The 15,381-nt window shown below is 39.3% G+C and overlaps 1 protein-coding gene across 3 annotated transcripts in view; it reads right to left on the reverse strand.

Annotated features, from left to right (window-relative positions):
- Nucleotides 1-15,381, reverse strand: part of Dnajc1 (DnaJ heat shock protein family (Hsp40) member C1) — a 172,948-nt gene that overhangs the window by 35,518 nt on the left and 122,049 nt on the right. For all 3 annotated transcript variants that reach the window (XM_029536171.1, XM_029536170.1, XM_021193621.2), the window contains exon 9: nt 4,743-4,862. In XM_029536171.1, coding sequence (XP_029392031.1) covers nt 4,743-4,862 — 120 coding nt within the window. The remainder of the gene's footprint in view (nt 1-4,742; nt 4,863-15,381) is intronic.

Consider the following 15,381-nt stretch of genomic DNA (forward strand, 5'->3'; position numbering starts at 1 on the left):
AGAGAGAGAGAGAGAGAGAGAGAGAGAGAGAGAGAGAGAGAGAGAGAGAGAGAATGTATACATTGCCCAAGTGATAAGCTATACGTACTATGTATTCTAAAAACACTCCTTCCCTAGGTTCTGGTCCTTGGCAGGAATCTTCTGTTTCAGCTTGCACACCCTGCTCTTGCCAGCTATACACTGATGAGACTGCTGTTTCTTTACTTGATCTATTTCTACTTGGAGCTCATGTTTTCTTCTTTGACTCATCCTTTTTTTTTTTTTTAGTTTTTAATTGTTTTGCTGAAGGATAACCTCAGGTATTTTTTCTCACACATACATTCTTCTAGATTCAGAACTGAAAAGGAACTGTTTCCTTGCTTCTTTGACTCATCCTTTTTTTTTTTTAGTTTTGAATTGTTTTGCTGAAGGATAACCTCAGGTATTTTTTCTCACACATACATTCTTCTAGATTCAGAACTGAAAAGGAACTGTTTCCTTGCCTCCTAGAGTCCTGTAGCTTAGTCTCAGTGCTTATAAGTTTCTCCAGAATCTTCTTCATATATGCACTTGGTTTTGGAAAACTTACTAAGTGGTCCCAGGTGTCTCTGCATTCTGGAAAGCTTTACTGTCATTTACTGAACAAACTCCTACAAGATGTCCTCAACCTCCAAACATGTCAGCTATGCATAGTCACACATACACAAAAACTAAATAAATGTAATGAAAATCTCAAAACAGTACCAAAAATATTCCATTGATTCCTGAAAAGATTGTCACAAATTACAACCAAAAATTAAATTGAAATTCCCCTAGTATATGCAATTTCAATGACTAATAGTAAATAGCTCCAAACCCACTTTTTTTTTTATTAAAAGAGAAATAATAACCCTTTACATTAACTACTATTTAATTTTCATCAGAATTCTCATCAGGAAAAAAGAAAGATTAAGTAATTGGTCTGTAATCCCATCACTGATTTGGAAAGCCGAAACAGAGTGTCTACCACAAGGTTTGTGTTGGTAATGTTTAAAATAAAAACAAACAAACAAACAGAAAACATCAAACAACAACAAAGGGAAAAACCTTTAATGTAAGTGTGAATGGTATTATCACTGAAATTTATAAATCAAATGAGCTAGTGGAACATCTAGCAAGGACATTGTATAAAGCAAACAGGTGTTTCAAAGTGAAGTGCTGTTGAAGGTTGTGACATGGAGAAGGGAGGAAGAAGGGAGCCGAAGAGACCAGGCTGGACCACAGAGAACAGAGAAAGCAGGAAGTTGGCAGTGAAGAAACCGAAAGGTTAGTCCTCATCATTTTCAGAACTTTAGGTAGGACTACTCTGATGCTAAAAATAATAACAATGTATCTTCAAAATAACATAAAAACCGGGCTGGTGAGATGGGTCAGTGGGTAAGAGCACCCGACTGCTCTCCCAAAGGTCCGGAGTTCAAATCCCAGCAACCACTTGGTGGCTCATAATCATCTGTAACAAGATCTGACTCCATCTTCTGGAGTGTCTGGAGACAGCTACAGTGTACTTACATATAATAAATAAATAAATCTTTAAAAAAAAACATAAAAACTATATTCTTTTTTTTGTTTGTTTTTGTTTTGTTTTTTTCGAGGCAGGGCTTCTCTGTGTAGCCCTGGCTGTCCTGGAACTCACTCTGTAGACCAGGCTGGCCTCGAACTCAAGAAATTTGCCTGCCTCTGCCTCCCAAGTGCTGGAACTAAACGTGTGCGCCACCATACCCGCCAAAAACTATATTCTTAATTTACCGATAACCACCATTCTTAATTTACCGAGGATTATACAGTGTTGTTACGGTGTCCTCCCACTGTGCATCTTCTGCCTCCATGGCAGTTACAGCTAATGACAAGGGGGTTTCACTACCTGTACTTCTCACGGCAGACCTTATGCACTTCTTACATTACACTTCAGCATTAATTATACAAGTTATAGCTAGCCACCTGGCTTTTGTTTTGCTGTCTACCTGGGCCTTTTCTAAACAAGCAGAAAATCTCCTCAGACTGTTATCATAAACAGAACGTGAGAGATTAGGGGCCCACAGAGCACCAGGGTCAGCTTACAACATTTTAGGAACAAGAAATCTGATTCTCCCTGACCTTAACTTAGAAGCCTGCAGTTAATAATCACATTAAGGGTGGTTTTACACGTCAGACAGCTTTTGTTTCCTTTGTTGTTTTTACAATTGGAGTCCTTTGTGGTTTCTAAAATTATATGCCAAAAGGCATGTAATTAACATTTAAAATATTTAAGCCTCAATAAAGTTTACCTGAGTTAAAAAATACTTTATGTCAAAAAATTTTAATGCTAAAATATTGCTTGTAGTTACCCAAGGTTTTAACAATTTAACTCTAATTATGACAATTAATATACTGATTCTTTTTTAAACTGAGGAATAAAATACATCTTTTACTAGACTCTAGTAACCTAAATAAAGACCATTGACTCCAGTGCTGCCATGCTCTCACCTTTCCTCATGAAGGGTCAATTGTTTCTGAAGGGGAGCAGCAAGCCTGAAGCTACAAGGTTGGCAGGCCAAAAAGGCCAAAAAGCAGCTGTGCAGCCTGGGGCTGATGCCAAAAGATCAGGTCAGTGTGCAGGGTAAAGGAGAGGATCACTCCGAAGCAACCTGGCTTCTCCTCCACAATCAAGCACTTAACAACAACAAATCTAATTAACACTGCAAGCCAAAAGGAAGTGTAGGTGACCTCTTAAAGAGTGATTAACTTTCACTTAACATTCCACTAAGGGGACTGTACCAGCTGAACCCACTGCAGCTGCCTTAGTGTGGTTCAGAAGTCATTCTTAGGGTTACTGAAACAAGTTAGTTAGGGGCTTTTCAGAGGTGGCTCAGCAATTAAGAGCACTGGCTACTCTTCAGAGAACTGGGATTTAATTCCCAGCCCCCCACGTGGTAATTCACAATTGTTTGTTACTCTAGTTCCAAGGGAGGGGCCTGTCCTCCTCGGATGGATTCCTTGGGTATCAGGCATGATAGACATATACAAGCAGGTAAAACTCGCATACACATAAAGGCTACAGAAGTTTAGGTGTATTAACTATTTGTATGGTACTTTTAGTCTTGTGAAAACAGAAGCTATCATGCAGTGTGTGCAAACATACATACTCAGTGTTACTGAACCACTTCATATCAACAAGGATGGCAGACATAAAACCAGCCTCCCCAGGAGAAGGCTGGGGAGAAGTCATAAAACACACAAGATACGTTTATCTTGTTATAAGTTGTAAGTAAAACACACAAGCAAAGGTTTTAAAAGAAACCTCTGCAGCAAGGCCGCTCCTGTAATTCAGTAACGGTGGTGACTCTGTGGGCCTGTGCTTGTGAGAGCTTGTAAAACTACCATCTTTTTCAGCCTTCCTTTGCTACCTCTTAAAAAGACAGCAAATTAACATATTATTGTTTTTCTTCAAGCAATCAAGTTGAAAGTTTTGGGTTCTTTAAAACAATACTTTTAGAATGTTTAAAAATCATTTTAGCAATTAAAAATACAATGTTTAAAATATCAATAACCCTGGAATATCTTTAATGTGGTTATATAGTTATACCATTCCTTACAAAATACCTTAAAACAAGAAAATGAAATGCATAGCCCAGCAGTGCAATTAGTAGAAAAGCAATTCTCCATGATAAAGATAATTGGTCATTCCACAATAGCGCAGAAATGGTGTTACTAGGGACAATCTGTATAAGATGAACACACTTAACTATACATATGTAAACATATATGTAATTTAAAATTTTCCAAGCAAGTCTCAATCAAAGGAACTGAGGAAAAGAGAAAAAAGTTGGCAGTACTTTTTAAATATGTATTTGCTTCTAAATCGAAAACATAGAGGTTTACTGTGAGAAGCAAGCTCTAGCAATCATAACACACTCTCATTATTTTGGTAGCTGTGTTTTACTAGCATGCTCATTAAAATGTTTGCACAGTGTAAAAAAAGACCTAAAGGCATGCTAACTAAATTAAAGAGGAAATTTAAATTTTTGCTGTTAGTAACTCTTTTAAAAAGTTTTATACTAACAAGATGTATGTAAAGGAGATTTAGTAAAGGTTATTTACTACGATTTATACAAATATCAGTTTGATAACTGAGTAAGGTTTCTTTCTGACTTCTAATTAGATGTTGTCTGCCATATGTCAAGTGCTCTACTGTAGTCTCCCTGAATGAAAACATCTAAAGTGCTATGTCACAAGGTTCTTGGTCTATACTTTGTCTTCTAGGTGTTAGGTCTGACCATTTACACACACATTCCAAAATGAATGGCCAGCAGCATCCTGGAAAGAAGGCAAACCCTTTGTCTGCACCACAGCCCCGAGTGCTCATTTCAGTAACCTAAACCACCTGTCTAAATACACTAGCAATCTGTACTTGAGTGTTAAGGCTGAAATACAACCTCTCTAATTCTAATCAGTTTGAAAACTGTCTTTTCCACGATTAAAGGGTCAATATAAACACAAAATCTAATACTGTTTTCTATGATTAGGTTTCAGTAGCTTCAGTCCCTGAACACTACAATTCTTTCACACAGCTGTTATACTGTGCAGAAGGGAATGGATTCACATCTGCGTTTTGTTTATTTCATTAATGGTTCATGCTCAGGTCCCTTGTCCACAGATAACCCAGAACCCATCTAAGTCTGCCTCCTGCGTAGTTTGCTTGTCCCTGTTTGTCACTCCCCAGACAATGCAAATTTCAGTGAACTCACATCTGTCACAGATCGACCCAATTCATGGGCAATCTTGTCCCATCGACCTGGGGTCCCTCCTGGGAACTTAACCATACTTCTTGTCAGTTGACTGAGGTCCTCTTCTGTCCATTCAGGTGCCTGCAAAACATTAAACAAAATTTTAAGAAATTGGAAAATGTCTACTATAACATCGCATGCCTGTGAAACAAATTATTGGCAGAACTCTCTCTGCAGTGACCAGCAGTTACTAATGTATCTAGGCTTGCTGAAACCTGGGGCAGCATCCTTAACTGCAGAATAGAGTCCCAGCAGTATCTGTAAAATTTTTGCATGCATATATAAAAAAAAAACAGAAGTACTGCATAATGCAAAACTTTGTTTTTGAAGATACTTTTAAAAAGACCAATTTTATATTAAAATAAAAAACATTATCAAAGTCCATAAAAATTACTGGTATACAAAATGTAGTGCTGCTCATATAACTCACATAATATGAGTAGTAAGATTTTGAAGTAAAAATACTTATAATAAAATGGTTTTAAGAAGTATAAGTGAAAATCTAAACAAGAAAAGGCATTGATTGAGAATCAGAACTATGCAAGATTATATATCTTGCTCATTCTATTAACAATAATGACATAAAATTTTTTAAGTGGTTAATTTGCCAAACGCTAGCATTCTGTAAAACTTGAGAACAAGTTAAGATTAAGAACTCTTTCACCAAGATGTGAGCCGTCTTTGCAAAGCTTTTGATGTTGAAATAGTGAAAATACCTTAAACATTACAAAACTGCAATACAATTCTAGCAGCAACATATTGCTGAATAATGGTCAAAACCTAAAACTGAGGAAAGAAACATAAATCACTGTTGAATATGAAAAACCATTTGACAACTACATTCTACTGTAAGCTACCACCCTCCGGAGGCCGTAGCTACTCTGGCATCAAACAATGAAAGATGAAGGAAGCCCACCTCAATTTCCCTTTAATGAGAAAGAAAGAGAAAGAGAGAAGGGATAGAAGAAGGGGAAGGAAAAGGTAGTGGGAGGGAATCTTAGAAACAAATACCTTTTCTAATCACCATTTCCGATAATGAACAGGCATACACCAGGCAGTTTGCATTACAGAGCCATCAGCATAGAACAACAGTCAGAGGTGAGTGACCCCAGAGACTATCTCCACAGCTTCAGCAAAGCCTCTCCCTGACACTAATCCTTCCTGTCATTCTCCCACTGTGCTCTAACCACACTGACATCCGCCTGCCTCATTGCAAGCCTAACGGGCCCTTCCTGACTTTTTACTGTCTCCCTCAATCAATGGTTCAAGCATGCTCTTTTCACTATGTCCAAATGGCAGCTTCACTCATAATCAAAGTGCACTGCCCCTGTTAAAGGGCTCTCCGAAAGGCTCTCCTATTTGCATTCATTTGCAAAGCAAACTCCCTTTATTCACTTTGTTCTGCTATCAAGAATGTTCCCTGAAGCAGATAAATTGGCATAAATACAACCTGCCACTTAAGAGTCAGTAAATAATAGCCAATAGTAAGGAGGATTTTATCAATCATTCTATTTTGTATCCACTAAGGGCTGAAAGCCTCAAACATATTCATCAGTACAGCCCCTACAATACATGCATAAACTCACTTAGATAAAAAGGTAATCTACACTGGATCTGGCTAGAATTTCTTTGATATTTAATGAAGATCAGAAATTTAATTCTCTATATCACTTGAGTAAAAAAATTACACGGAGGGATTTTCCTTCCTTTCTGCCTCATTTAACAACAACCAAAAAAAAAAAAAATGTGTTATTTAGATATCATTTAGAGAAACAAATTAGATTTTCAAAGAAATACTAGTCTTATTGATAAACCCCTAAACTCTAATGCAAATGGAAATACAAAAAGAGTAAAACTTGAGGACAATTTAAATATAAGCTAGACGTGCAAAATGAAGGCACGAACATTAAGATCCTCACTGAAATGGAACTCAGCGCCAAAGCATACCAGTGCACTGTGCTGTAGAGCACAGCAAATCCCTGCTGTGCACTCAAGAAAACATGTCTGCATTAGCTTAGACATCTGTGCAAAATTTCTATTTTTAGTAAGTTGGACAGTAAAATCTACTGGATTTTAATTTCTAGTTAATGAGTCTAAAACCACAGCACTACAGTTTCCCCGGGAAGGTAGCATTTTATTTAAATCAAATGCCTACATTGAAAACCACTGACTTCCTTGGCAAACTTCCTCTTGGTTTTAGTTATTTCGTGGCCATGATTTTTACTATTCTTTTTTTTTTTTTTTTTTTAAGATTTTATTTATTTATTATATGCAAGTATACTGTAGCTATCTTCAGACACTCCAGAAGAGGACATCAGATCTTGTTACAGATGGTTATGAGCCACCATGTAGTTGCTGGGATTTGAACTCCGGACCTTCGGAAGAGCAGTTGGGTGCTCTCACCAGCCCGATTTTTACTATTCTTGTTAAAAGATGGGTAATACTAAGAACTCCCTGGCTTGGAGTGTGGCCTTGGAGCATTCATTACTCCCTCTCCTACAAGCTGCAGGGCACTCTGGTGAATGTGTGATCCCTCAGCAGTAGTTAGTGGTGATTTTAAAGGAACAGAGCCTGCTGTGATCCAGCTACTCCAGCAGCCATGAGGGTGGCCGTGGTGTGAATGTATTCTCCCTGTTCTAATACAGAGCCAACTGTAGCTGTGAAAGTCAAGTGGATGCAAAGCACACTTCTCTGCCACTTAAAACCATGTGTGTCCAATATTACTGAAACACTGGGCCAAAAATTCATCCTACAGTAAAGTCATGGAAGCTCCCACATGGTGTGGGGACAGCTGTTATGGCTACAGCAGCATTTCAATTTTGCATCAGAAAAGCCCTGCTCTGGGAATAAATCTCCATACTGAACACAAAATAAAAAGTATGTTTTCAAATTATTCAGTATTTTATGTAATGATCCCCAAATAAGAATGAATAGGGAAATTTAAATTGTATTATCAAAAACAAAATGGTCCTTTGGGATGGATTTTTGTCATAAAACCTGCTATGTTCAAAGACTTGGTGCCTCTGAAAAATCTTTAATATTCTTGCATTCCAAGGGCTTAGAGTGCCAAGGAAAAGCCTGCTGTTATGTTTCTAGAACCTATATGCAAAGCTTCCTCTTCCAGATTTTCACCATAAAATGTGAAATACAAAGTATTATGCTATTTATGTGACTGAAAGTTTATGGTTATATTAAAAGAAAAATACACTTACTACTTGTTGCACTCTCTTATTTTTGGTAGAAGGTCTTTTTCTATTTAATAGATAGTTACATTTTTATATTGAACCATTTTTAGTTGGTTTAGTTCGACTCAGGGTCTTAGGAATTTTACTCAATACTTTATACTCTGTCCATTAGTTAAGATATGTACAGCTGTAACATGGACAGTATCCCTGTAACTCTTTATTTTGTACAGTTTTAGAATGTATTTGGCTTTCATCTATATAATTTCCTTTCCAACTTAAAAGTTACCGTGACAAACTTCTGTGTAAACCAACAGTATGCTAAGAACAACAAAATTAAAACCAAACCACCTGGAATGTCTTCACTGTGAGGCCCCGCCTATGTCTTACAGACAGCCATCTTCTCACCATCCACATGGGCTCATCACTGAAGCTGCTCACTGAGCCTATTCCAACCTCTGCTTCCATGAATTGGACACAGTAACACCAAGGCAGACCAGACATAGGAAAAACCTCCACTCTTGGTGTTGCTTTCAGTGATAAGCAAGAAGTGTTCCACCACTGAGATAAACCCACCAAGACTGGATCTCTGTGTGGCTCTTGCCAAGACCTGACAAGTTATCTTGGAGTAATTATTGCTCTGCCTGGGCCATGTCCCTGCTCCCTTCTGGACGGTCTGACTCCTCTCGCAGCTCTGCTGGCATCTTGCTGCCGGGATTCTTTCTGAGGTGACCATTGTTGCCATTCCTATCAGATCAACCAACAATATTCCTCTCATTGCTAAACCACTGAATAGGCCAGGAGTCAAAAAATGCTCCATGCAACCTCCATGTTCCCTATGGTGTTCACAGACATCTGGGATTGTTGAGCATTGGAAAGACTTCCTCAAACAACACAAAAAGTTCTGACTCTAAGCAGAGGCAGGTAAATCTCTCTGAGTTCAAGGCCAGTCTGGTCTACAGAGTGAGTTCTAGGACAGCCCAAGATATATAATATCAAAAACAAAACAAAAAATTTAACAAAAATTCTTACTATCTCTTCCCATTTCCCCTTTTCTTTATATTTTGGAAAGCAACTGTCCCTAGAAAGAACCCTGTTCCTTTTAGCTTCATCCTAGATAACTAAGGGGTAGATGGGAACAAATCTTTACTTAGAAAATTCAGGATTCCTTCTTGATTGGCATGGCCTCCTTCTTTCTCTGATGGCAGCCACAGACCAGCCAGGTTGGTATACCTTTGGGGAGACAGCACAACAAAAGGTATAAACCTAGTCCTGGTTCAGCCAATTCAAATTCCTTGCAAGAAGGAGTCACAAAGTCCCAGTTCATGGTCATGTGCTGAATATAGTTCTTGCCAAAACAGTTGTAAGTGGGGCATCTAACTAAAGTGTTGTATAAAATATAATTATATAAAATATTTCTCTTGTACCTTTTTAGGGCCTGGTATTAAACGTGCATAAAGATTTTTTCCTGGGCTGATGGGATGGCCAATATTACTGAAACACTTGATGTGCCAATCTGGCCACCTGAGTTCCATCCCTGATCCCCAGGCAAAATAAAGTATAAAAGGAAAGAAAGGACTCACAAAGCTTCCCCAGGACCTCCACACATACACGCCTCCTATCTACACACAACTTAAACTAAAATTTTCATGTTTTTTTTATATTTGATGTGAGAGTATTTTGCCTGCACATATATCTCTACATTAAGTGCATGCTGTGTGCCCATGGAAGTCAGAAGAATTCTTACTACTAATAAAATAAATAAACCATTTTAAAATGGCGAAAGGTGAATTTCCCTACCATGCCTAAGTGGCACTATCTAGCAACAGGCATCCTGGACCTCTGGCAATTACAATCCTTCTGCTCCCTCTCCTGCATTTTTTCCTGAGCCATGGATATAGGGGTTGCACTGCGGATGTATCAGTTAGGGTGGGGCACCCCACCTAACTCTTCCCACTTTGACCAGTTATAGATCTCTCTAATAGTCTCTGCCTGTTGGTAAGAAGTGAGACATATTTCGTTATGAGCATAACCAAAGGTGTTGAGAATACAACAACAATATGGTTCCCCATATAAGACCAAGACAATGAATGACACCATTAGCTGACATGCCAACACAGGCAGGAGAATGCCAAATAGTCCCTCACCTAGAAGAAGAGCTAGAAATGGTCAATAGCTTTTAAGAAATGGAGAATTAGCTTGCTCCAGGGATGAGTTCCTGCATATCAAGTCATCAGCCCTGGCTATACGTATGTATAAGCAACACTAAGTAGTCTCAGTAGGTTGTACACACACACACACTCCCACCCCACCCCCCACGGCATAGCAAGAATTAAAAGAGACAATGAATTGGGGAGGGAGAGGGGTGAGTGATTTAACAACTACTAACAGATTTAAAAGGAAGACCATGTAAATTATAATCACAGTGACTTTGACTTTGGGGTTTAGGGAAGAACTAGTGAGACAGAAAGGGGGCTCCAGTAGTGTGGGTAACATGTCACAAGGCTTTGCAGGCTTTCTGTTTGTTTACTTTGGTTTTTGAGACGGGGTTTGTATAACCCTGGCTGTACCGGTACTTGCCCTGTAGACCAGGCTGCCTCAAACTCAGAGATAATGCTTCTGTCTGCATCCTGAGTGCTGGGGCTAAGTGCGTGCACCTGGTGTCGGCTGGCAGGTGGGCTCGTTTCTTTTCTTCCTTCCCTTCTCTGGAGACAGAGTTATAGGCTTATTAACTGATACTATGCAGACTCTTTTGTTTATTTGTTTGTTTGTTTGGGTTTCTCTGTGTGGCCCTGGCTGTCCTACTCACTCTGTAGACCAGGTTGGCCTCGAACTCAGAAACCTGCCTGCCTCTGCCTCCCAAGTTCTGGGATTAAAGGCGTGCGCCACCACTGCTCGGCATTATGCAGACTCTTAAATGCTTCACATGCATTCTCTAGTCAGTCCTCAATACAACCTCAGAAAAGTAGCTATCCCATTGTGCAGGAACACTGAGAGGTTATACAACTTGTTTAAGATCTAAAAATTTGATCACAACATTTTCTACTAGTAAATATCCACAAATGTTCCCTATTTCCTAAAGGAAAAGAAAAAAAAAAAAAAAGAAAAAACAAAGTCCATCCAAGTTCTTCTCTCGAGCATCTAAAGACTGGGCACCTGGAACGCAGTCTACCTCTCTAGTTCTATCTTATCTTAATCTCTCCCTCAGATAGCTACAGCTAGCTAAAACTACTAACTCTAAACACTCAGACTATCTCACACCCCTGACCCTTTGAAATATTTACTTTTGTTCAGAATGTACTGCTCTAAATTACTACCCAGGAACTCCTCCTCCTCAAGAACTCTTGTCTCTGAGAAGCCTTCCGAACTCCCTAGGGCACTTAAATTAATCCTGCTAGGTTCCCACCATAGCATTTTATAGTTTTATTAAACTGACTACATTATATGATGGCCTCCCCTGTAACTGTTTTTGAGTATAATTACAGCCCCTCTGATTCTCACAGACATGTCCTCAATGGCAACAAATTATAAAGTCAGAGAGTAATTGTTAAATATGTGTTTGGGGATAAAACAGAGGAATTCATACAAAATTAGACTATGACAAGGTAGGAAAGTAAGTTCAAGATCCACTGAACATGGACAGACAGCTCTAGTTAGTGAGAATGACAGCACAGCCACATCCACTGTGATGGGAGCACAGAGCTCTTGCCTGTGCAGCCAGAGATGTTCAGTCTCAAGGGACATTTTAATTTATAGACTTAGAGCTTTTAAAATTAGATGCGATCTCAAGAGAACAACTACTTTGTCTTCAGGCACAAAATTTTCTGTAGTATCCTACTGGGGAAAAAGCTGAAACCAAAAGAAATCGAAGAAATTAAAAAAAATATATTAGGGCATATGACTGATAAATGCCAAAGGGAAAATTAAAAGCAGTTGTATTTTTATCTATTCTACTTTACAGTGGTGCATATAAGTATTTTTCAAAGGTAATAATGTTCAATATAATGGCATTTGATTCTTGGGCCACTAAGAAGTTTAGAAATTTTAGAAATAGTATTTGCTTAAAATAGATTAATTTCAATTAGAACCATTCTAGTCCTATGCCCTATTTTCCAGCAAGAAGAAAGAGAAACGAAACTGAACGAAAGTCGAGAAAACCTTAAATTTATTGTGCTATGAATAATGGTATAGGAGAGTCCTGAGGCTCCCAACTTCAGCTCAGTGATCCATCCAGGCTGGCCTCAAACTCAGAAATCCACCTGCCTCTGCCTCCCAAGTGCTGGGATTAAAGGTGTGTGCCACCACACCTGGCTGGATTTTTTTATACAAAGTAAAATATTAGAGAATTATATAGAAAAGGTTTCTAATTAATCATAAAAGGTAGAATAAGACTACATCAGACCTCCCGCCTGAATCCACTGGAGGCCGCGAAGGGCCCTAGAGTATTCTCCACACTGCAGGACCTCGGGATCACTTCCTGATCACGGGTGAGTGGAACACAACATCAGCTCCAAAGAATTGCAGAGGGTCTTGTGTCAGCAGGAACAGGGACAAAGGAACACTACCCAACCAGAGGCTGGGATTCTTTGCAGTTGGGGCCAGGCCTACCATCTTCTGTGTGAACCCTGCCTCGGGCCCAGAGGACGCTCCACACCACAGGACCCCTAGCACACCCAGGACCTCGTGATCACTGGAGAGCATGTGGGTGACAGAAGCAACAGAGCTTCTTGGACAGGGTCCTGTTGGGCCTTCATCCTCAGCCAGGAGGCAGAGCTGAGACCCAGACACCTGGGCACCTTCCTTGCCAGAGGAGAGTCTGCCTACAGGGGGGCTCTGACCCCAGGAATCAGGAGGTGGATAGAGCTAGCTACAGACTTCTGGACACCTGCCCTGCAAGAGGAGAGCTTGCCTACAGAGAGTGCTCTGACCACTGGGACTCAGATGAGAGTTGGACTCCCAGGAGTGCTGACAGAGGCTAACAGAATCACAGGAGAATCAAGCTCCAGCCAGAGACAGCTTGAACTTTAACACCAGAGATTACCAGATAGTGAAAGGCAAATGTAAGAATCATACTAACAGAAACCAAGAACACTGTGCATCACCAGAACCCAGTACGCCAACCAAAACAAGTCCTGGATACCCCAACACACCCAAAAAGCAAGACTCGGATTTAAAATCATATCTCATGATGGTGGTAGAAAATTTTAAGAAGGGCATTAATAACTCACCTAAACAAATACAGGAGAACAATGCTAAACATGTAGAATCCCTTAAAGAGGAAACACAAAAATCCCTCAAGGAATTGCAGGAGAATACTGCTAAACAGGTAGAAGTGCTTAAAGAAGAAACACAACCAAACAGGTGATGGAATTGAACAAAACCATCCAAGATCTAAAAATGGAAGTAGAAACAATGAAGAAAACCTAAAGGAAAACAACTCTAGAGATAGAAACCCTAGAAAAGAAATCAGGAACCATAGATGTGAGCATCAGCAACAGAATACAAGAGATGGAAGAGAGAATCTCAAGTGCAGAAGATTCTATAGGGAACATGGACACAACAATCAAAGAAAATGCAAAGTGCAAAAAGATCCTAACTCAAAACCTCCAGGAAATCGAGGATACAATGAAAAGACAAAACCTATGGATAATAGGAGTAGATAAGAATGATGATTTTCAATTTAAAGGGCCAGCAAATATCTTCAACAAAATTATAGAAGAAAACTTCCCATACCTAAAGAAATAGATGCCCATGAACATTCAAGAAGCCTACTGTCTCAGTCAGGGGTTCTATTCCTGCACAAACATCATGACCAAGAGGCAGGTTGGGGAGGAAAGGGTTTATTCAGCTTACATTTCCATACTGCTGTTGATCACCAAAGGATGCAGGACTGGAACTCAAACAGATCAGAAAGCAGGAGCTGATGCAGAGGCCATGGAGGGATGTTCTTTACTGGCTTGCTTGCTTCCCCTGGCTTGCTCAGCCTGCTCTCTTATAGAATCCAAGACTACCAGACCAGAGATGATCCAACCCACAAGGGGCGTCTTCCCCTTGTTCACTAATTGAGAAAATGCCCCAGAGCTGGATCTCATGGGGGCATTTCCACAACTGAAGCTTCTTTCTTTGTGATAACTCCAGCCTGTGTCAAGTTGACACAAAACAGAACTCCAAATAGACTGGACCAGAAATGAAATTCCTACTGAAACATAATAATCAGAACAACAAATGTACTAATTAAGGACAGAATATTAAAAGCTGTGAGGGAAAAAAGGTCAAGTAACATATAAAGGCAGGCCTATTAGAATTACTCCAGACTTCTCACCAGAGACTATGAAAGCCAGAAGATCCTAGACAGATGTTATAGAGACACTAAGAGAACACAAATGCCAGCCCAGGCTACTATACCCAGAAAAACTCTCAATTACCATAGATGGAAAAACCAAGGTATTCCATGACGAAGCCAAATTCATACAGTATCTTTCCATGAATCCAGCCCTTCAAAGGATAATAAAGGGAAAACACCAACACAAAGATGGAAACTACACCCTAGAAAAAGCAAGAAAGTAATCTGTCAACAAACCTAAAAGAAGACAGCCATAAGAACAGAATCCCAACTTTAATAACAAAAATAACGGGAAGCAACAGTTACTTCTCTTTAATTTCTCTTAACATCAATGGACTCAATTCCCCAATAAAAAGACATAGACTGGCTACACAAACAGGACCCAACATTTTGCTGCTTTCAGGAAACCCACCTCAGGGAAAAAGACAGACACTACCTCAGAGTAAAAGGCTGGAAAACAATTTTCCAAGCAAATGGTCTGAAGAAACAAGCTGGAGTAGCCATTCTAATATTGAATAAAATTNACTTCAAACCCAAAGTTATCAAAAAAGACAAGGAGGGGTACTTCATACTCATCAAAGGTAAAATCTACCAAGACTAACTCTCAATTCTAAATATCTATGCTCCAAATGCAAGGGGAGCCACATTCATTAAAGAAACTTTAGTAAAGCTCAAAGCACACATTGCACCTTACACAATAATAGTGGGAGATTCAACACCCCACTCTCACCAATGGACAGATACTGGAAACAGAAACTAAACAGAGACACATGGACACTAACAGAAGTTATGAAAAAAATGGATTTAACAGATATCTACAGAACATTTAATCCTAAAACAAAAGGATATAATACCTTCTTCTCAGTACCTCATGGAACCTCCTCCAAAATTGACCATATATTGGTCACAAAACAGGCCTCAACAGAAGCAAAAATATTGAAATTATCCCATGCATCTTACCAGATCACCACGGACTAAGGCTGATCGTTAATAACAGCATAAATGATAGAAAGCCAACATTCACGTGGAAACTTAACAACACTCTACTCAATGATACCTTGGAGAAGGAAGAAAT

This window comes from Mus pahari, chromosome 3, assembly GCF_900095145.1.
Source record: "Mus pahari chromosome 3, PAHARI_EIJ_v1.1, whole genome shotgun sequence".
In the NCBI taxonomy this organism is placed as follows: Eukaryota; Metazoa; Chordata; class Mammalia; order Rodentia; family Muridae; genus Mus; species Mus pahari.